A 23,028-nucleotide genomic window follows, 5' to 3' on the forward strand; every position below is an offset into this window, starting at 1 on the left:
CAATAAATGTTTGCATACTTTTTACTAGACTAGTTCATCAATTCTAGTAAGTTCAAGTTACAAATCACTAAGTGTGATGTTCTTAGAGCCTGATTTTGGAGTATTGGTGATGACATGGAAACTTGCCAATGTATGTATTTATGAGGAACTCACAGTCTAGCCAGGGAATTTAGGAGAGAGTTTCAAGATCAAGTTTTTCACAAATGCCATATAGATACAATAGAAATGCTTAAACACAATAGATAATAGCTTTTGCACCACAAAAAGAACAGTCAGCAGAGTAAACAGACAACTCACAGAGTGGGAGAAAGCCTTCACAATCTATACATCTGACAAAAGACTAATATCCAGAATCTACAATGAACTCAAACAAATAAGCCTGAAAAAAAAAACAAACAATCCCATCAAAAAGTGGGCTAAGACCATGAATAGACAATTCTCATAAGAAGATACACAAACGGCCAACAAACATGAAAAAGTGCTCAACATCGCTAATGATCAATTCCATTACTGGGTACCTACCCAGAGGAAAACAAGTCATTATATGAAAAAGATACTTACACACATATGGTTATAGAAGAACAATTTGCAATTGCAAAACTGTGGAACTAACCCAAATTCCCATCAATCAAGTGGATAAAGAAATTGTTTTATACATATATATATATATGTTATATATATATATATATATATGTTATATATATATATATGTGTGTGTGTGTGTGATAGAATACTACTCAGCCATAAAAAAAGGAATGAATTAATGTCATTTGCAGCAACCTGGATGAGATCGAAGACTATTATTTCAAGTGGAGTGACTCAGGAATGAAAAACTAAACATCATATATTCTCACTCATAAGTAGAAGCTAAATTATGAGGATGCCAAGACTTATGAATAACACAAAGGACTTTGGAAACGCAGGGGGAAAGGGTAGGAAGTGGGTAAGGGATAAGAGACTACAAATAGAGTGCATTGTATACTGCTCGGGTAATGGGTGCACCAAAATCTCACAAATCACTGCTAAAGAACTTACTCATGTAACCAAAATATTGCTTGTACTTAAAAAAAAAATAATCCAAGAAATGTATTTGGAATCTAGTTAATTAGGTTCCTCAAATTCTCCAACATAACTTTTCTATCCTGAAATACATCTTACTTATGAGATGAGATGCATAGTCTTAAATCATGACTAACTGGCTGTTGAACAAGTTTATAGTTAAATTTCTTTGCATTTGTCCTTCCCTTGGCATATGTCTGGAATACTCTTCTCATATACCTACTATGTTTTAGGCATTCTGCTAAATATTTGGCATATTGAATTGAATAGTCAGTTTTTAAAAAGTTCAAGCTGTTCAGTCTTTATAACCAATCTGATAAGCCATATGCTAGAGTTATACAAAAAATAAATAAATGATCAATTACTTCGGCAAGATAATGGAAAAAGAGAATCCTCCTAAATTTGTATCAGACCAATTATAAATAGACTATAATTGCTTATTGTATGAGTGGCTATATGCTGACAAACTGTTATGAATGTTACATTAAATTGTCTACCTATTTATCCATATATAAATTATCTATTTATCCTTCTGCTCTCTTATCCTACCAAAAGCAAAAACAGAAACTTAAAATTGTATGCATATATCTTAGTTCTTAAAAAACTGTACAATATCCTGAAAAAGAGAAAAGTTTGCTTTTAGAGTATAATTGATGTGGATAACTTCTTAGGTTAGGTAGCTAAAAAAAACTCAGAATATTCTTGCTTTCATAAAGTGGAGATCAGAGAGAACCACACATGTCATCGGAAAGCCTAATACCAGCACTGTAGAACACTCATGCATACTGTTGTGATTTCACAAATTTCTAATATCAGTATGTTCCATATAGTGATGAAAGCAAGGCTACTACTTTCAATTTTCTTTGAAACATTTAAATCTAACTCACAGTACTCTGAGGGTAGATCAATATGACAAATAATTATTTAGTCTTTTATCAGATATAATATAAATGATGTTATTCCTTTTTAGAAAATATTAAGATCTTATATTTCCATATGTTTCCAATTGTTTTTAGAAGTTCTTTTATGAAAATTCTTTTTTTTCTTTCTGAGATGGAGTTTCATTCTTGTGGCCCAGGCTGGAGTGCAATGGTGTGATCTCAGCTCGCTCCAACCTCTCTGCCTCCTGAGTTCAAGCAATTCTCCTGCCTCAGTCTTTTGAGTAGCTGAGATTACAGGGAGGGGCCACCATGCCCAGCTAATTTTGTATTTTGAAGAGATGAGATTTCACCATGTTGGTCAGGCTGGTCTTTAACTCCTGACCTCAGGTGATCTACCCGCCTCAGGCTCCCAAAGTGCTGAGATTACAAGCATGAGCCACTGTGCCTGGGAATGAAAATTCTTTTGGTGAATGTTCAAATTATTTTCTTATTGTCAAACTCTATTTAGATCTTTTTGATGATGCTTCCCTAGAGATGGTCACACGACGATATAATATTAAGCCAAATAAGTCTGAAACAATAATACTCAGTTTATCCTCGTAAGTACATTTTGAGAAAAATGGTACTATTATCCCCACATTACTGATGTGGAACGGGTTCAAAAAGTTGTCACTTTTACACAGCTGATTAGTGGCAGAGTACAGGTTCAAACTCAGGCAGTTTGCCCTCAGAGTCTATGCTCTTAAATACTACATATCTGCTATCACACTATACGTTTAGCACATATTCATTTTGGTTTCTTAGGCTCACTGTTCTGTATTGCTAGCTCTCTTCCACAAATTAATAATCATAGTTTCAAGGTGTCACATGTGCATTGAATAATTAGCAGAAATCAGGATTTGCAACTGGTCTGCTGAAATCCAAATTAGTGCTCTTACAAATAATTCTTGGCACTGTGTATCAGATATTTTGCCGTAGATTTTAACACAGGCCTCCAAGACAGTGGTGTTAAAGAGGGAACCCAACATACTTAGGGTGCCCACCTAATGGCACTTGCTAATACCTCACAAGGACTATTAGAAATCAGCAAAATCCAGTAACTGAAAAAAGCATTTTCAGCTTCTCTCTAAAAGTGCTACAATGCTATGAGGCAGAACAAATCAGAGATTACGCCTATCTTTAAGAAGATAGTTTTGGTATATGAGGCACTAGTGAACTATATGTGAGTTCAATCCCATAGTGAATTTTCTTTATAAATTTAAATTTGTTTAAACATATATGAATTTATTAACTGTGCTTTGAAATTATTTTTAAATTTTAATCCATATCATCATTAGTATATTTTTTGCTTTTCTTTTGCTAAATTTTGTCTGAAGCAACTATTCGTTTGATTGGATCTCATGTTTGCTAAGTCAATCTCTTGAGGCAGTTGAGGAAATGTATTTTCTCGTATTCCCACCTCCTCCTCCTTGGATTGCAGAACAAAGCAGGACACTCATAAGCACACTACAGAGGGGATTTCAAAATTGGAGTAGGGAGAATGTGATAGAGAGAAATCAAGGTTTTCAAAGACATTTGTGGAGCATGCCAAGCTTATCCTTCAGAGTCAGGAAGAGCCTAATTTTGACTGGTAAACTAAAGACCATGCGGTATAATTTAGAACATTCCTCGATCTGCATCAAAATCTATCTATGTCTTCAGTCATCTTTATCAACTTGTCTTCCATCTCAAAATCTGGTCTGTTCCTATTACTTTTCATGTCCAACTCATCTTGTTCGTTTTTTTTTTTTTTTTCTTTTTGAGACAGAGTCTCACTCCGTCACCCAGGCTGGAGTGTAGTGGCATGATCTCTGCTCACTGTAACCTCCGCTTCTCAGTTTCAAGTGATTCTCCTGCCTTAGCCTCCCGAGTAGCTGGGACTACAGGCACGCACCACCATGCCCAGCTAATTTTTGTATTTTGAGTAGAGCTGGCATTTCACCATGTTGGCCAGGCTGGTCTTGAACTCCTGGCTTCAGCTGATCTGCCCACCTCGGCCTCCCAAAGTGCTGGGATTACAGGAGTGAGCCTCTGCGCCCAGCCATAATCTCATACTCTTCATACTTCTTGCTGCTGCTTTTCAAAATTTGAATCCTTATCACATATCTGTGTTTTATGCCTTCAACATAGTCAATATATATTTTTCACTCATCCCCTTTCTTATTTCTAAAATTATACTCAAATCTCTTTCCATTCTACAAGGAACCTCCTCCACTGCATTTGCCCACTCTTTTCCTCTTCATAGCCAATTTCTTTAAAACAATTATGCAGTTTTTTAATCTCCATTTCCTCATAAATTTCTCCAAATTTCATGTCCTCTGCATTTCTCAAATCTATCCTCTTCCCCAGTGCCACTCAGTGTCTCTCACCAGGAATATACTATTTTCCCCCATATTATGTTTGTTTCCCCTCCACTGCCAGCCATGTACTAGTTTATCTTCTGCCTCTCCCCGCCATATACTAGTTTATCTTTTAACTTTTTGCTTGCTTTGCTTCTGTGAAAAATTGCTTCAGCTAGGAGACAACAGATGCTGGAGAGGATGTGGACAAAAAGGAATGCTTTTACACTGTTGGTGGGAGTGTAAATTAGTTCAACCATTGTGGAAGGCAGTTTGGTGATTCCTCAAGGATCTAGAACTAGAAATTCCATTTGACCCAGCAATCCCATTACTGGGTATATACTCAAAGAATTATAAATTATTCTATTACAAAGACACATGCACACATATGTTTATTGTGGCAGCACTGTTCACAATAGCAAAGACTTGGAACCAACTCAAATGCCATCAGTGATAGACTGGATAAAGAAAATGTGGCACATATACACCATGGAATACTATGTGGCCATAAAAAAGGATGAGTTCATGTCCTTTCCAGGGATATGGATAAAGCTGTAAACCATCATTCTCAACAAACTGATACAAGAACAGAAAAATAAACACCACATGTTCTTACTCATAAGTGGGAGTTGAACAATGAGAACACATGGACACAGGGAGGGGAATATCACACACTAGGGCCTGTCGAGGGGTGGGGTCTAGGGAAGGAATAGCAGGGGACAGTGGGGGGCAGGTAGGGGAGGGATAGCATTAGGAGAAATACCTAATGTAGATGACAAGGTGATGGATGCAGCAAATCACCAAGGCACATGTATTCCTATGTAACAAACCTGCACATTCTGCACATGTACCTCAGAACTTAAAGTATAATAAAAAAAAAAATTTTAGAAAAAGAAAAGTTAAATAATTTGATCAAGCTATCAAAATTAAAAAGTCGCAGAAAAGAGATTTTTACTTAGTCTGACCAATGAATTCTATCTCTTTAACGTTCTATTATGCAACTATAAACACCAAGTACATTACTGTGTATTAATTCATATTTTTTAAACTAAAAGTGGTAGGATTCTTGGTGATATGCCGTCTGTTCTTTCTCCTACATATATTTTTCCCAAATTCTATAAAGTATCATATTTTATAAAAAATGAAGATAATTAAATCAAATATTGCAGTAGATATAGAAAACTAGTTTTTTTCTGAATGCCACTAATTGAACAAGCGTTTTCATTTCATAATTATTTTGCCTTTTCTGAGCACTGCTATGCATCTAGCTCTACCACACAGCAGTAGAATAAATGTTAGTCACATACTTTTCGTATATTATATATAATGCCCAGTAATCCTATCTTAAATGTTACACACACACACACACACACACACACACACACACACACGCTACATGCTATTCACTAGCTCTGTGGGTTTGGAGGACCCAGATTTATAGTGCTTGTAAATTTCTACAGTATAAATATTACCAATTTCAACCTACTAACATCAAGTCATTGAACACAAATTGCAAAGAGACATGCAGTAATATACTATTATGTAGTATTTCCACTATACAAGTCCAAAATATACAATATCCTTAAGACCATAGATTGATTACAGCACTATATAGTAGCTTTGGCATTTACCCCATTGCCATCAGTAGAATTTATTTAATATGCAAATATGTATAATATTTAATAATGCCTCTATTTAACAGTTGAATAGTACAAATTCTATAAATTTAACAGTGAACTTTTGCAAGCACATAGGAGCCAGCGCCAACAGACCACTGGAGTATTTGTCATTCTAAATATACACAATGATATGCGTGATCTATTTTTTGCACTAGTAAAATAGGCATAGAAAAGTCATGGCTCTCAGCTTAAATATACATTAGAGAGTATCTCAGGAAAAATGATGGGAATAAATGCACTTTCATCATAAACATTCCATCTATAAGCTTACACATAAAACCATACTCGTTACTTCTCACGTCTAGTGTCTTTGCAGCCCTCATATCTTTTTACTCTATACCATCTATTCAGATAATTTTATTTATTCTAATATTTAACACCTATTCATGGTGATGATATCTAACCTTATATCTTTATTCAGATGTCTTCCCTCAGTTCCAGGTTTAAATATATAATCATCTACTGGATATGGGTACTTTGTTTTATGACAGAAACTCAAAACACAGTAGGTTAAAAACAAACCAGTTTTGCTTCCCTTTATAACCTGCTGTTGCCTTTTACATCATAATGAATGAATGCAAGCGATGTTATTCTTGATTTCTTCCCTTCATGCTGCCCATTTAGTCACTAAGTCATGACAATTTTGTGACTCAATAACATTTCAAATCATATTTCCAGTGTCATTGACATAAAGCAGGTCATCATCCTCTCCTACATAGGTCAGAAGACTGTCACATGGTTTGTTTGTTTTTACTTTAGTTGGGTTAATTTTATCCAAAATGCAGATCAGATCACCTGGTTTCTACCTTGGCTCTTTATATCTTTGAAAGAATATTATTTTCTACATAATGAATATGTAATATCATAACAAAGACATAACAGATACATCATCTGTGTATTTATATCCAAGTATCTAGAAAACAAGGAAACAAACAAAAGATGACCTGATCTACTACTAAGAACAAATCCTGCATTTTTGTTGTTGTTTCTTATAGAAAATTTGGCTGCGATCTCCAAAAGTTCAGGACGGTGTCATTTCAAATTTGCTCTCTTAGTTAACAGCAGAGTACTGGCAAACAGAAGAAAACCAATGTAGTTGAATACAAAGCATTAAATAAACAATAATATATAATTTTCTAACACAAATAAGTAAAATTTGTAAGAAGAAGAAGGGCATACAACAAGTGTAATTTCAAATGAATTTTCTAGAAACATTCTGGACACTAATGGTAAACAGATCAATGACCTAAGCACATCATCTCTCTGAAGAAGGGAGACACATGCAGACATAACTGTATTCAAGGGATGACCAAGGGCCAAGAGTGGTAAACACTCAGCTGTCAAAGCACTGAGGGAAGAAAAATAATTCTAACTGGAAGGGTAAAAACAAATTCACTCAAATTAGAAAGAAACAGGTATCTCAAATGTAAAAGGGGCAGTAATGAAAAAGTATCTGATAGACTTGATTAAAGGCCCTCAGCAGAAACTTAAGTTATATCTCTAATAGTGTATGTAACAGGTATGCACCATAATAAATACAATAAGTGGTGGGGGTACTAATATATAAATTATTTTTAACCTTTTTCTAGTAAACACTTGCAGTTTTATCCTCTTCCCTTCGTGAACCTGTGGCTTTTAAAATTCACAATTATGTGTGTGTGTGTGTGTGTGTGTGTGTATATATACATATATAAATAATACATATAAAATAGTTGTTTGTATATGTATGTATATATACAATATTTGTATGTATGTTTATGTACCTATGTACATATATACAAATATATACACATAAACACACACACACATAAATATGGACACGTGCATGCACAAGAGTAAAAAATTTGGCTTCATTAACCAATCTGCTGGAAGAAAAAATGAATAACAAATTTAGGGCACTATCTTATCATTTTGTATATATGAGTTGAAAATTGCTTACTAGGAAATGTAAGAAATCACATCAGGAAAAAACAAAGATCTTTCTAAAATAAGGATTGATAATTTTAAAAACCTAATGAAAGTAAATGAAGATGGCCAGATACTATGGAAAATGAGATGAATTATTATTTTGAGTACTCACATCACAATAACACTATGAATTTAGTACTAAGAAAACTGAGGCACTGAGAGGTCATGTGATAGGGTTGTCTCACAACTCTCAACAGGCACTGCATATCATTGTGGCTATTATTAGTCAACTGAAGAATGTGAAGCTATTCAAATGTCCTCATTTACAAGTTGTCTTTTTTGATACAGAGAATAATTATTCAATGACTGAAAGGTTTGTTCTTATTATATACACCCATATCACATTATATTATTCAAGATTCTTAAAATAGTAGCTATGAGGGGCCTGTTTAGAAATTAAGTCCCAAGCATACATAAAACATAATTTTCACCGCTATTAAAAAGATAAATGAGTAAAGCATAAATACCATACAAACTTTTAATGAACATTTTTGTAAAACAGAATGTTCTATAGTACAATATATTAGTTTTACTAAATTCTATCTTAAACAACTGGCTTTTTCTGTTATTGTTTTTTTAAAAATGGGCAATCACCAAACTACATTCATCTAAACTATTTTCTTTTTTCCTGTGATAAGCCAAGAGAAATAATAAATATTTATATTATTTATTTCAAAGACAAGGCAGACATTTATTCATAGAAAACCAGTTACAGCAACAACCAGTAATTTCCTCCACATATTCAAGGTCAAAAACAGTCTAGTTGGTTTTTTTCCCATTATTTAGAGAATATTAGTTTCTGTAATCAAACACATGTAAAAAGAAAGTCTAGTTTTAATAACGATTTTAAACAAAAATATTTTGAGTTAGAAACAAATATAATGTGTCCATAGAATTACAAAGCTGTTTTGCCCAAAGTCTTAATGAGACAACATTTCCTCCTCTGGAGACTTAACACTAAGTGGACTAAGGGTGTGGTTTTCTGATAGATAGGTAAGACTGTGCAGCTGTGCGTTTCACCAATGACCAGTTTCAAAGAAATTACGAAAATTTTTCATGATGAACATTAAAGAAATACAGGATCATGTACTTATTTTGCCTGAGTTTTGTTAAGTAAACAAAACTTTGAATCTTTACTTTTTAATGAAGAGGCAGAACAAAATTAATGAGAAAAATATTGGCTTCAACATTCTTAGAGGTCCTTCAGTACATATAAAAATAAAGATAAAAATATAATAAAGTTAAAATACATTGTTTTGAATAATTTTTAAAAGCAAAACGTTAATATTACATAATGATCTCATACAGACTACATCTTTATCGTTCATAAGTTGACTAATTACAGATAAAAACAGTACATCAGAAGATTTATTTTGTTTCACTTATTTCTGATTCTCCATCCTGAAAATAGCATTTCCCTAATCTACCCACTTTAGTTCAAAAATAGAAAATCTCAGAAATAAGCAGTAAGGAAGCCAGATGTAACACATCATTAGGTATTTGCATTAGTGGTTCTTAATTTTTCTGTGCTGGACCCTTGAGATTTGCATTTAGAAGTCAGGCTGGTATCCACAGCACTCATTTTAATAACAAGTGATGCTAAGACAAGTGATCAGAGAACTAGATCTTTCAAACATACTGCCCAAAACAAAACTCCTTTCTCCAAAGATGATTTCTGGCTGTCAGGATGTATTTCAATGTAGAACCTATAAATGAATGTTTTTGAAGATTGAAACAAAAGCACCATTAAATGTTCTTTGTTTTATCTAAAATAGGTTGTTGAAGGGAATTTGGAAGAAGATTTGCTCAAATGAGTTGTCCTTAAACTTGAACGTACGTTAAAATACCCTGGGACTTTGAAAAATTACTGATTAACTGGCGTCTAACCTGAAAAAAATCTAATTTAATAGGTCCGGGGGAAAAAAATCCCAGAGGTTAGACTTTTTGAAATTTAACTACACCTAAGCATACTTTTAAAAATATGTACACTAAGATTCTAATGTGCAGCCAGTGTTGAGAGTTGTAGACTTAAAAAAAAAAAAAAGTACTTTTGTAAAGATACTTATACCCCAGAAGAAAATATTCTCCATATCAAACCTATGTTGTTTATTGCAATGTAATATAAGATACTTTCTTTTAACTTATTCCAACATTATTAGCATTTGTTTTTTGTTAAACAATTAGGCGATTCTACTTAAGAAACAGCTAGTTTCTCTATGAAAGGAAAGCTCCTTTCAAACATTCTTATAGTAACTATGGAGATTTTACAAATGGGGTTTCTACCTTCCATTTTCCTTCTAATCTTTCAATGGATTTGTTATCATACTTGGATCCACTCTGGTGATTATATACACAGGGCTTTAAAGACAACACATTACTTCTGTTAATTTACAAAATATAGATAAAAGGTAGGTACCTTGCTTTTGGTCCTGGCATTTGGAAGTTTAGAGGCAATATTCCTGGGTGGGAGTAACATCTGAGTTGGATTTGATGTGATTAAACTCAAAGGGGGAGGAGGCTGATCACGGAAAACGGATGTCAAGCAGAGTTGCACAGTCTCTTTCATTGCTTTCATCTGTGACTCCTACAAAAGAGAGGCATTAATATGTTTACATTTAGCGACAGTCATCAATTATGTGCTTGCATTCTCCCTTTCCTCCTAGCTTACACTCACTCCCAATAAAAATGCATATCAGTTTTCAAATGTAATTGCCTAATTTATAAATTTCATCGTGATATACTTTTTTTATCTACACTCAGTCTGCTTCTAGGAGCTAATGCGTTTCATGATATATTTTGAACACTAAAATACAGATATATCTGACTAGTTTCTTTTGAACTGACATGATGTCCATCATGATAGTTTGCAGGAAAGGAATTATACTCTAGGTTACTCTGATGTAGAAAATATCCTTTTTAGAAACTTACCATCTTTTTTTAACTTTTAGTTTGGAGGCACATATGAAGGTTTGTTAAATAGGTAAATTTGTGTCATGAGGGTTTTTTTATACAGGTTATTTCATCTCCTAGGTATTAAGTCCAATACCCAGCAGTTATCCTTTCTACTCCACTTCCTCCTCACATCCTCCCACCCTCCACCCTTAAGTAGACCCCAGTGTTTGTCCTTTCCTTCTTTGTATTCCTAAGTTCTCATCATTTAGCTCCCATGTGGGAGTAGTGGCTGTTTGGTTTTCTGTACCTGCATTAGCTTGCTAAGGATAATAGCCTCCAACTCCATCCATGTTCCTGCAGAAGACATGATCTCATTCTTTTTTATGGCTGCATAGTATTCCATGATGCATATGTATCACATTTTCTTTATCCAATCTGTCATTGAAGGGCATTTAGGTTGATTCTATGTTTTTGCTATTGTGAATAGTGCTGCAATAAACATTCACATGCTTGTGTCTTTATGGAAGAAAAGTATATATTCCCCTTGGTATGTACCCAGTAATGGGGTGACTGGTTCAAATGGTAGTTCTGCCTTTAGCTGTTTGAGGAATTGTCATACTGCTTTCAACAACGGTTGAACTAATTTACACTCTCACTAACTACATAAGTCTTCCCTTTTCTCTACAATCTCGCTACCATCTGTTTTTTTTTTTTAATTTTTTAATAATAGCATTCTGATTGGTGTGAGATGGTATCTCATTGTGGTTTTGATTTGCATTTCTCTAATAATTAGTGATATTGAGCTTTTTTCTTATGCTTGTTGGCTGCAATGTATGTCTTCTTTTGAAAAATGCCTGTTCATGTCATTTGCCTACTTTTTAATGAGGTTGTTTTTCTCTTATAAATTTAAGTTCCTTATATATTCTGGATATTAGTCCTTTGTCAGATGCATAATTTGCAAATATTTTTTCCCATTCTATAGGTTGTCTGTTTATTCTGTTGATGAAACTTGCCATCTTTCTTTCTGCACCAACTTTCTGTATTTAGAATTGTTGCCATAGCAATGTAGATTTTTGTGTTTCTCAAATTACCTATACATCTATTTAATTTCCCCACATAATGGTAAAAACAAATTTGTCTCTTATAAAACTCTCATTTCCTCTGAGCCTTGTTAGGTAATAGTGTCATGGGCATTTGAACCAGAGCAACTCCATCTTGAATAGGGGCTGGGTAAAATAAGGCTTAGATCTACTGAGCTGCATTCCCAGTTTCGGCATTCACAGTCACAGTGTGAGATAGGAGGTCAGCCCATGATATAGGTCACAAAGACCTTGCTGATAAAACAGGTTACAGTAAAGAAGCTGACCAAAACACCAAACCAAAATGGCAATGAGGGGGACCGACTGCTGGTCATCCTCACTCCTCATTGTATACTAATCATAATGCATTAGCATACTAAAAGACACTCCCACCAGTACCATGACATTTTACAAATGCCATGACAATGTCACAAAGTTACCTTATATGTCTAAAAATGGGAGGAAACCTCAGGTCCAAATTGCCCATCCCTTTCCCAGAAAATTCATGAATAATCTGCCTATTATTTAGCATATAATCAAAAGATAACTATAAACATTGGCAATCTGCCTATGAAGTTGCCATTCATTTATTTCTTCACTTTCTTAGTAAACTTGCTTTCACTTTACAGATTGGCTTGACATTCTATCCTGTGTGAGGTCCAAGAACACTCTCTTGGGTTCTGGATCACAACCTCTTTCCAGTGACAATAGGAGTTAATCTGATATGAAACAGGCATTATTATTACTGCTTTACTATGAAGAAGATTAAAATTTTCACACAGGTAGATTTCTGATGTAAACCACAAGGCAAACTGACTAATGTAGACAACCACCACCAACTCCCATCTAATCCCCAATTTTTACTTCTAATAATATTTTTAAATACTGGTAAGGCATATATATGACATATAATAATATACATTATTATACATAGTTATATGTCATGAACACACTATATATAGTGAAATATATATATATGTGTGTGTGTGTGTGTGTATATATATATATACACACATACATACATACATATATAGTGAAAGAGAGATCTCTAGTTACAAAAAGAAAGAGACATAAACTTTTTGGGAAAACTCGCAGGCTATTTCTATGGCAGCTAAGGGGTAATTTGGGGTATGGCATGGACTACTAAGATAATATCTCATGTTATCTCATGTTAGAGACATGAGATATGGCCTTTGGGCCATGAGTGATGAAGAGAGAGATTAGATTCTGGGGCCCAGGCCCATGGACAAGCTGGCAAAAATGTGTAGTTCACACTTTTAGTGTGCCCATGAATCAAAGAAGCAGCAAAGTCTGTTGTCTATGCTAAAAAAAACCAGTGTGCTTCCAACAAAACTACTTCATTTTTGTCTATTATCACACACCTTTATGTAGCACCCTCTACTCTTCTCTTTTTCTTTACTATAAAGCCCTCATGTTCATCTTTCTGAGGGTTGACTTGGCTCCTTCCCAAAACCTGCCACTGTGCTTTTGACTCTTATATGGTATATAGTAACATTAATCTTTAAGATGAGAATCTCTGCTGATAGAATAGCAGTTCAAGGAATCTCTCATTTTTTTCTCTCTTTTGGCTGTGTCAAGATATTTTTAAAAAGCAGTAATAGACTCAAGTGGGAATACATTATAAACAGGACAGATATATATTTTCTTATTAATCTTGTGGTCAATTTATCTAAGACAAAATTAGAATCTCATAAGGTCCAGGGTGGAGGAGTATTGTTAAGATGGCAAGAGGAGGTTTTGATGAATGATGACATCCGGTAACTGATTTTTTAAATTCCAAATGGTCTGTTTGATATCCTTGCTTTAGTCCTTGAATTATGACCCCCTCTCCTACTTCCCACATTTTTTAAAATTATTGTCTTGTTTTTTCAAATTGTTACTATTTTTCATTTACACACACACACACACACACACACACGCACAGGTGCACACACACACAAGTTGCCAGCTCCTAGCAGAATTCCTGATACATTAGGTGAGATTCAACAAAAGGTTTTTTGAATAAAATACTTAAAAAAACTTAAATGAAAATATTATTTCTATATGGTAGTGATGGAAATTTATAAGTTAATTCAAACAAAGAAGTAATAGTTCAGATTTCTGTTTCTGTTGGTTCTTTGTTTCAATATCCATTGATCCTTCCTTTCTCACTACAGACCAGAAGGTCACAACATTGACTGCTGTGTCAGGAGAGAAATAATCCAGATGCCACTGAACAATTTAAATGTTTTCTTTTCTGCATATTAAAGTGAGACAATGGAAAATAGTTCATGTGACAGAGTCAGGCATGTCATGGCCAAGAACCAAAGAAATTGTGGCTTTGAAATGTGGACTTTCAAAGCTTCAATTATGCAGAGAGCAATGATGTTATATTGTACTCACTGTATTAACATCTGAGCTCCACTTAACACAGTACATATCTAAAAGTTGGATTTATAACATGCTGAAGGTATATGTTAACAGACAAATCCCTAAAGTTGAATATTAACTAAACTCAGATGCTGAAAATAAATCATGAACAGCTTCAAGTTAATGCTTTCAAATATCAAACTTAAATAAGTGTTATTTAGGCAAGACAGGTATTTCAATAGAACATTGAAGGGGATGTGCATATATGTTAGATTTTTAATTATCTGAAGTTTGGTGCAATCATCTGCTTCCAGAGACCTCCTGATGATGCCAGGACCATACGAGATTAACCCAATACACATCACAAAATGTAACATCCAAATCTACTCCCATTGCCATAGTAGTGTCCCATCTTTCCTCTTATGTTTCAATCTATTCTTAACCTCTTACTTTCTGGCTTCATTTCTCTTTTGGACCATAAGTTTGAAACATGTCCTCCTATCTTAGATTCTGGTTCCATTCCTTGATTGCACTGTAGACTTATTTTCCTGCCAGCAACCACAGATTGAGGAACCCTGCCTTAATTTGGTCATCTTTCTTCCTAATGCCCATTACATTCCTCTAACTTAATAGAACCTATTAGTCATGCTACTCAGGTTTGACTCAGTTCCATGAGCAAAACCCAGAGGATGATTTTATATCATGATGCCATTACATTTTTATTTATACTGTTAGGTGTCATGTTTTAAACTGCAGGCTACTGTTTCCTTTGAAGTTTGCTAAAAAAAAGCTGTCACCTAATGAAATATGATGTAAACCATGTACAGCCAGTCTTGTTTTTGCTCTGTCTTTCCGGTTCCTGCAGGACACCACTTTTTTCATTTGTTTTAAAATGTGATAGTAAAATGCAAGTTCCTTAACTAAAATGCCCTCTTTATCACAATATCCTCAAGCATCTCAAACTCATTTCCATATTAGAGCCTTTACAAATGCTGCTTCCTCTGCCTGCAGAACCCTTCTTCCAAATACCCATATAGAAACTGCCACTTATAAAATGTATGCCTTAGCTCACACACTATTTTCATGGAAACAGTCCCCTAATACTCTTTCTAGGAATGCTTCTTTCATAAAATTGTTATTTTATTTCCTAATTTTATATCTTATTTAGTCCTAACCATCATTTCAAATTATCTTGTTGTTTATATGTTTGATGTTTACTTTTAACAAAATTTCTTGAAGGCTGATATCTTTTCTGTGGCATCATCAGTTTCTAATACAACACAAGCTTGTTATATAAAAACTTAAGCAAATCCTCCAGAGAATATAGGTTAGTACTCTGTTAAACAAGAAAATAATGAAATATTTCTTATTTTATCCTGTATATTAGATAAGAAATTTATTTCATTTATTAAAAATACTACCACACTATATAATATTAAAAGTTTATAAGAAATTTTTTCTTATATGTGATCTTAAGATGGTGGAAGATTTAGACGATAGGTTTTTTTTTGGTGTATGTTAGTACTTTTCTCAGAAAAATGCATTTTTTTATAGAGACAACAAGACATACCTTGCAAAGACAACTATGCCCCTAATATCTAATCTCTACACAAATGAAACGTTACAAGATATTTTTCATGTTACCTTAATTCTTTAACATGAAGACACTACGTCCTCAACTGTGGACTTTGGAAAGACCATGAGAGGGTATGAGGCCAAACACTTTCTCCCTAACTTTATTTCTGCCATAAAATCACCTTAGAGAGCTCGGGAAAGGCATTCAATATTTTGGGACCTCTGCTCCAGTAATATCCAGGTCCCTTGTATGGAGGATGACTAGAATGTTTATTCATTTAGGTCAGGTCTTTATTTTTAATTAAGAACTATTTATTATTTTCCTGCTATGTGCCAGACACTGTGTGGTGGCAAAAAAATTTCTCATTCTGTTATTACTCAGTCATTGGCGTCTGTGTAGGTCACCTACCCTAGTAGCTATATCATCTGTAATATGGATGTAATAATGTATGCTTTCCCAGGTGAAATTTTATGAGGGACAGATACTATACAAATATTTTTGGTGTAAAAGTTTGAGAGATTTTTCATAGCAAAAAGCTTATTTTATATTCCAGTAGCTGAGGCCAACTATATATAATTCATAAGATACTGCCAAATAAATAATTGATTTTTTAGAAACTCAAGGTTGATTCTTAGCTCTTGATATTATTATTGTTCATGCTGGGATGCTAAACTGAGACTTCTTTCATTAAATATGTCATAAGAATCAAGTTGAAGTGTTAAGATGTTTTCATATGTATGAGGTACTTAGGGTTATTTGAATTCCAGATATTATATTCTTGGGAACTAGATACCTGAAGAGTATTTTAAGAGCCTCATATAAAGATGATGGAGAGAGGTGAAAATCCATTTCATTACGCTGTAGTTTTTATCCCTTTTGAAGTCAACTAGCATTTCTATCTAACTTTATTGCTACAGTTTATGAGCCTCATATGTATCTTACATAAGATTTGTTAAAATCAGCCTCCAGTAATATGAAAGGCACTTGTAGTTACCAAAAGGATTGACAAGATCTGAGGGTTAAAGAGGGAATTGTTATCACAGATACGCAGTCTGTGATCTTATTCACTAACAATAATAATAACTACTAAGCTTAGTGAATGTCTTCCAGGCATCGTACCTAGTACTGTAATTTTTGGCTGTGTATGATTTTCCCATCACACTTATAAATAAAGTTTATTGTTATTCCCCATGAGACAAAAAGATTTTGAGAAATTTGAACACAGTCATTCAGTCAAAGAGTCATGATTTGAAGACAAGTAGACTATCTCTGGAGGCCATTATTTAGCCACTGGAGCATACAGCCTCTCATCCTGAAATTTAGGGACATAATGACAGAGGTTGGGTGGTAGAACTGGTTAGAAGAACATAGAATGGGTAAGAATATATATAACTTGTGGGAAGCAAAAGTTTCTCTTCAAAGTTTCCCTTCTTCTTAAAGAATAAATCATAAATATGCTAATAAATCTCTGTTAAGCCCTATCCTATGTAGTTGTCAAACATGCCATGCTTACAGCCACGTAGTTCATTCTATGTCCTTGTACTTTAACCAAAATATCTGTGCTGGACATGCTCACCAGTATACCCCAGCTTGCAGCCTATGCCTTTTACCTGTTTAAAAAAGTGTTAAGTTATTAGCCAACTGTGTTTTAGTTTAGATGGTGAGGTCTGACTCCAGCCAACAAGGATCAGACGCAGCAGTAAGGATGACCCCAAATTCATAAGGGGTAAATATGTCTGCTTTTCCTTTGTTCATTGTACTCTCATGGCAAGATGGCTAGCAAGTGTACTTTTCCTGCAGTCTAGGAAGTAAAAACTGCTTTGCTGAAAGATCCTTTGTCTCAGTGCTGATATTTCTTTGCAGCACCAAGCACCTGTTTCTAACATAACTAAAGATGGAGGAACAACTCTACAGTAACCCTTTGACTCAGGCCAAATTTCAGTTGAAAAATAAAGTGTTTTGTGACTATACCATGCCCTATGACCCACAGGTACTTAAAAAATACATATTTATTCTCTGCGATTCTGTTGCCTCATGTCTCAGCATACAATTATTTCCTAATTGTTAGTGCTAAACATAATTGTGAGAGATATGGGACCCAAGACCTTGTCTCATATATTTTCTATTTCCCATTGTACCTAGAATAGGATGGCCACACACAAACAAGCATTTCAAAGCTCTTCAGTCATTGACTGACAAAAAGATTATATGTAGTCAAATTGGGAGGACATTTAATATAAGGAATAATATTCCAAGAGTCAGAGAGGGTAAAAACTCAGAGAAGAACAGGCTGCTTCAGAATCATGGGAATCCAATGATTTTCTAGGATTGGATTTTACATCGTATTGCAGTGATTGTGCAGGAATAGCAGTGAAAGGATTACAACAAAGGTGGTCCACTTGAGCTTTAAGATTGTAAATGCCTCTGATTCTCTGATTCCACCAATGTTACAATGAGCCGTATACAATTTTAAAAAGTAATATGTAGTGTTATTTGGATGTGGTTGGAGATTAGCTTAAATTGGTATAAATTTGTTTTATAGAAATTTAAAAAAAAATCTTATGATGCTGGGCTCTTAAAAAAACAAATTATACTTGACTTAACAAAAAATAGGGAGCAAGCTCCCCTCTATTTTTCACTAAAACAACTGTGGTACAAACTGATGGTTAGAAGGTAACCTCCTTTCCTTCAAAATTGCCAAATGTAATAATACAGTGTACTATTGCAAAATAAAAGTATTATTGCAAAATAAGTCTATAACAACAATCATCTTACTCGCTTAATTTCCTCAATTAAATGGTTACTAAGCTGTGACCACAAAAATAAAAAGCCCTTAACATCAGACAGAATATTTTCTTTAATTAGAAAAATTGTGTTAAAAAAATAGAAGCAGACAGCAACATAACAAATATCAAGTAAATATCTATCTGAATTAAATGTTAAAGGCAAAATTTTGATAATAAAAATATATGTATAATCGTTATATATATCATTTTCTATGCTATAACAAATATATATATACACATGAGCATATGTGCAACATATTTATATTTGTCACATATATAATGTTTGTATACATATGTATATAATGCATGTATATAATATATAAAATACACATATATGTTGTGCACGAATTAAAAATAGCAGGTATCTGTACAATTATTGGAGTATAAAGTATTTAGGGCACAGTAGAACTGTACTTTGTAAACATCCCTAGTGTTATTTTACTGTCTTTCCCCAAGGCAATTGTATCCATGAATTTTATGTGACTGTCTTTCTATATACACATCAAATTTCTACATATATTTTTTTTACATTCTATGTAATTTTTAAAAATGTGTTTTGTGTACTTGAACAATTGTTAAATATTATACATATAATTCTGCCTTTCTCACTGAACATTATATGTTGTAGGTATAACAATATTCATAAAATACATTTATGTATATATGTTATCTTTTAATTACTCTTTTCAAATTTGAGTATAGAAAATATATAAAAAGAGATGTATTAATTATCTTATAATAAACAGTTAAATTACTTCCATTTATTATTAATATAAACATTGCTATATTCAGTGTTCTTGTGTATATTTCCAAGTAAATATAGGTATGTGTAAATTGTAAGATACACACATTCAGAAACTGGTTAATAACAATTTGACACCAATAATTACTTACATTTGCTTCATAACTCATTCACTCAGAGTTAATATATAGTGCCTTAGTTGGTGATTTAAAGCATGTTTATTTGTGGTATTATGGAATAAATATACCAGTGAGGCGAAAAATGGAGTCATGAACTCACAAAGACTGAACCTTCAGTCAATTTACTGTAGCAGCAAAAACAAAGAAAGAATTGGATTCCAAAGAAGATATCAAACATTCCTGAATTCTATAACCATCTTATATATACAGCATTTGGAAATACATTAATAAATTAAGAAAAGCAATGAGTATACTTTTTTTTTTTTTTTTTTTTTTTTTGCTAAAACTAAAATCGTAATGGTTCATGGATGTAGACTTACCCTGTCAAGAGCTGCTTTCTCCAGTTCATTTTTGGCTACAGCTAATTTTTGTTCCAGATCAGTAAGCTGCTGTGCCTGTAAAATAAGAGATAAATCTTCTAGATAAATTCTATAATTTCCTCCCGTACTTGAAGCATCTGTCATATACTGCCCAAGAATTATAAAAAGAGAGAAAAGAAAAAACAGTGTCCTATAAGATTCACTTAGAATTCAGGTTAATTTAAAAATATCATATATCAAAAAAATTACTATATGTCATGATAATTTGATGTGCAAAATACTTAATATGCAGAAAATGGTAGTTCTGGATGAATATGCACTAAATGTTTCACCAGACCAAAACATTTAGTTTCAAGGACCCAACTGAAGTCCTTACAAATATTTGTGGTTTAAGTCCCTAACTTATATTTCTAGCTGGTATACAGTGAATTTTAACCCCCTATATAAAATTTATATGTTGAAGCCTTAACTCCTCATTGTTGCTGTTATTTGGAGACAAGGCACTAAATGAAGTCACAAGAGTGAGGCCCTAATTCCATAGGACACATGTTCATGTAAGGAGGGGAAAAAAGCAAAAGAGATCTTTCTTTGTGCTCACAGGTAGAGATGCCAAATGAGGATACACAGAGAAGGCACAGTCTACAAGTCAGGAAGAGCCTTTGCCATAAACCAAATACATGGACATCTCACTCTGGGACTTTCAGCAGCCAGAGCTGAGAGATAATAGATTTTTATTGTTTAAGATACCCAGTCTACGGTATTTTGTTATGGCAGCCCAAGGAGACAAATGTACTAGTATGTACTCTATTTATATTATTGTGTTTTAATGCCATATACTTCTCTACCCTACCATATCTCTATACCATTACAAGTGTCATTATTCCGCTATTCAAAGAAAAAAGCAGTACCCTCATGTTTGGAAGTTATATATTCATATCCTGCCTCTACCGCTTCCCAGTTATGTGATCTTGGGCAAAGTCCTTGACTTTTCTAAACTAGAAATGTCAATACTTATTCTATACCATATTAGCTGGGCTCAAATGAGGAATATGAAGAATTGGAAGTTCCATTATCTGCATACATATAGCATTTGCACCACCTTGCTTTATTCCATTATTGTTCCTTTTATCCATTTATCCTTTGATTAGTCTCTGTGGTCTCCACTATTCCAGGCACTGTGTTGGGCCAAGAGAATTGCCAAGATTACTTAAGACAATAACCACAACCACAGCAATGACAAAAATTTTCTCTAAATAACCTAAAAACTTATATTCTTAAATTGTTTACATCTTCCAGTTGATTGTGGTATCTGTTGAGAGCAAGAATAATAAAATGCATTTAACTTTCTTTATGAAAGCTGCCATTTTTTTAGGTATCAAAATTCATTCAATAATTTTAGTATTCAGCAAATATTACTATCTTGTAATATAAATTAAAAACCATTCTCTGAACTAATTGTAGAATGATAAAGAAAAAGAAATCCTCGAGACCATCCTGACCAACACAGTGAAATCCTGTCTCTACTAAAAATACAAAAAAATTAGCCAGGCATGGTGGCACATGCCTGTGGTCCCAGCTACTCGAGAGGTTGAGGTGGAAGAATCGCTTGAACCCAGAAGGCAGAGGTTGCAGTGAGCCGAGATTGAGCTACTGTGCTCCAGCCTGGTGACAGAGCAAGACTTCATCTCAAAAAAAAAAAAAGAAAGAAAAATAAATCCTTGCCTTAAAAAGAGACAGAACATATATATATATAAAATCAGATGGTGACAGTTGCTATCAAGAAAATAAAGTTAGCCAAAAGGAAAGAGCATGTGAGCGGTTATATTAATCAACATATTAATATTGCAAATATTTACAATAAACCCAGCTTGTAGTCAAACTGCTAGTGGATAAGCAAGTGGGTGGATCTCTAGAGTCATACCTCAACCCAGCCAAGATCCCTGACCCCCAGGCAAATCACATATGCACATTTTCCTTATTTATTCATTGATTTAAAAATAATGTGTTTTGCCATAACAAATAATACACTACATTATTTTCTCCTTCTCAATCTTTCTTTCCTACCACTTGCCTCTTGCTCAATATGCTCTGAATATACTGGCCTCGTTTTACCCCAAAAGTGCTAAGTTTATTTTTATTGCAAGGTCTTAAAAATTCCAAGCATGATTTTCTTCTTCTCATCATTTAGATACCTGCTAAAACTTATTTAATCAGAACAGTATTCCTGACAACTTATATCTATATGGGTTAATTAGCTTTTCCTGCAAAACAGAAACCCAAACTCAGAGACTTAAAGAAATAAGAATTTATAAATTATATTTAAATCACATGCATTTCATTTTATCAGTAGAAACATTATCTGTCATAAATACATATAACTACTTATGAAAAATTCCCTTTTTCTGTGTGTAAGAAAATGCTAGTTTCAGCATCATGATGACAGTATCAAATTCACATATAACAATATTAGTCTTAAATGTAAATAGGCTAAATTCCCCAAGTAAAAGACACAGAAGAACAAGGTTAATAAAGAGTCAAGAATCATTCGTATGCTGTCTTCAAGAGACCTACCTCAGGTGCAATGACACATATAGGTTCAAAATAAAGGGATGGGGGAAAATTTACCAAGCAAATGAAAAACACAAATAATTCAGCCTCCCTTCATGTTAAAAACTCTCAATAACTAGGTATTGAAGGAACATACTTAAAAATAATGACAACATTGTTGTCTTTCACTTTTGAGAGACAACAGAACAAAGATGATAGGAGATGAACTTTGGAGGTCACTCTGGAACTTGAGTCCTAGATTTTACTCCTTACTAATTTTCCATACTTAAATATTTAATCTTCCCATGCTTCAGTTTCCTCTTCTTTAAAGATGAATAATAGTACTTAACTTATAGGATTGTTAGGAGAATTAAATTAGTCAAGATCTGTAAAATGCTTAGAGCAGTACCAGTTCAATAGTAATATATGATTATATGATAAGTAATGTAGTTTATATTACCTGCCATAAATTCAGCATAAAAACAATCAGTATAACAATTCAGGAAGATTGTATCAGGGCAGGAAAAATAAACCCCAACAAAAATAGCAAATTTGCCTTTGAAAGTTGTATT

At 33.6% G+C, this 23,028-nt stretch overlaps 1 protein-coding gene across 2 annotated transcripts in view; it reads right to left on the reverse strand.

The window, feature by feature from the left end:
• LUZP2 (leucine zipper protein 2) overlaps nt 1-23,028 on the reverse strand; it is a 571,609-nt gene that overhangs the window by 63,817 nt on the left and 484,764 nt on the right. For both annotated transcript variants that reach the window (XM_017538740.2, XM_017538738.2), the window contains exons 8-9: nt 19,910-19,984; nt 10,382-10,549 (exon numbers count right to left, since the gene is read on the reverse strand). In XM_017538740.2, the coding sequence (XP_017394229.1) occupies nt 10,382-10,549; nt 19,910-19,984 (243 nt within the window). The remainder of the gene's footprint in view (nt 1-10,381; nt 10,550-19,909; nt 19,985-23,028) is intronic.

The sequence above is a fragment of the Cebus imitator genome, unplaced genomic scaffold, assembly GCF_001604975.1.
Source record: "Cebus imitator isolate Cc_AM_T3 unplaced genomic scaffold, Cebus_imitator-1.0 Scaffold113, whole genome shotgun sequence".
NCBI lineage: Eukaryota > Metazoa > Chordata > Mammalia > Primates > Cebidae > Cebus > Cebus imitator.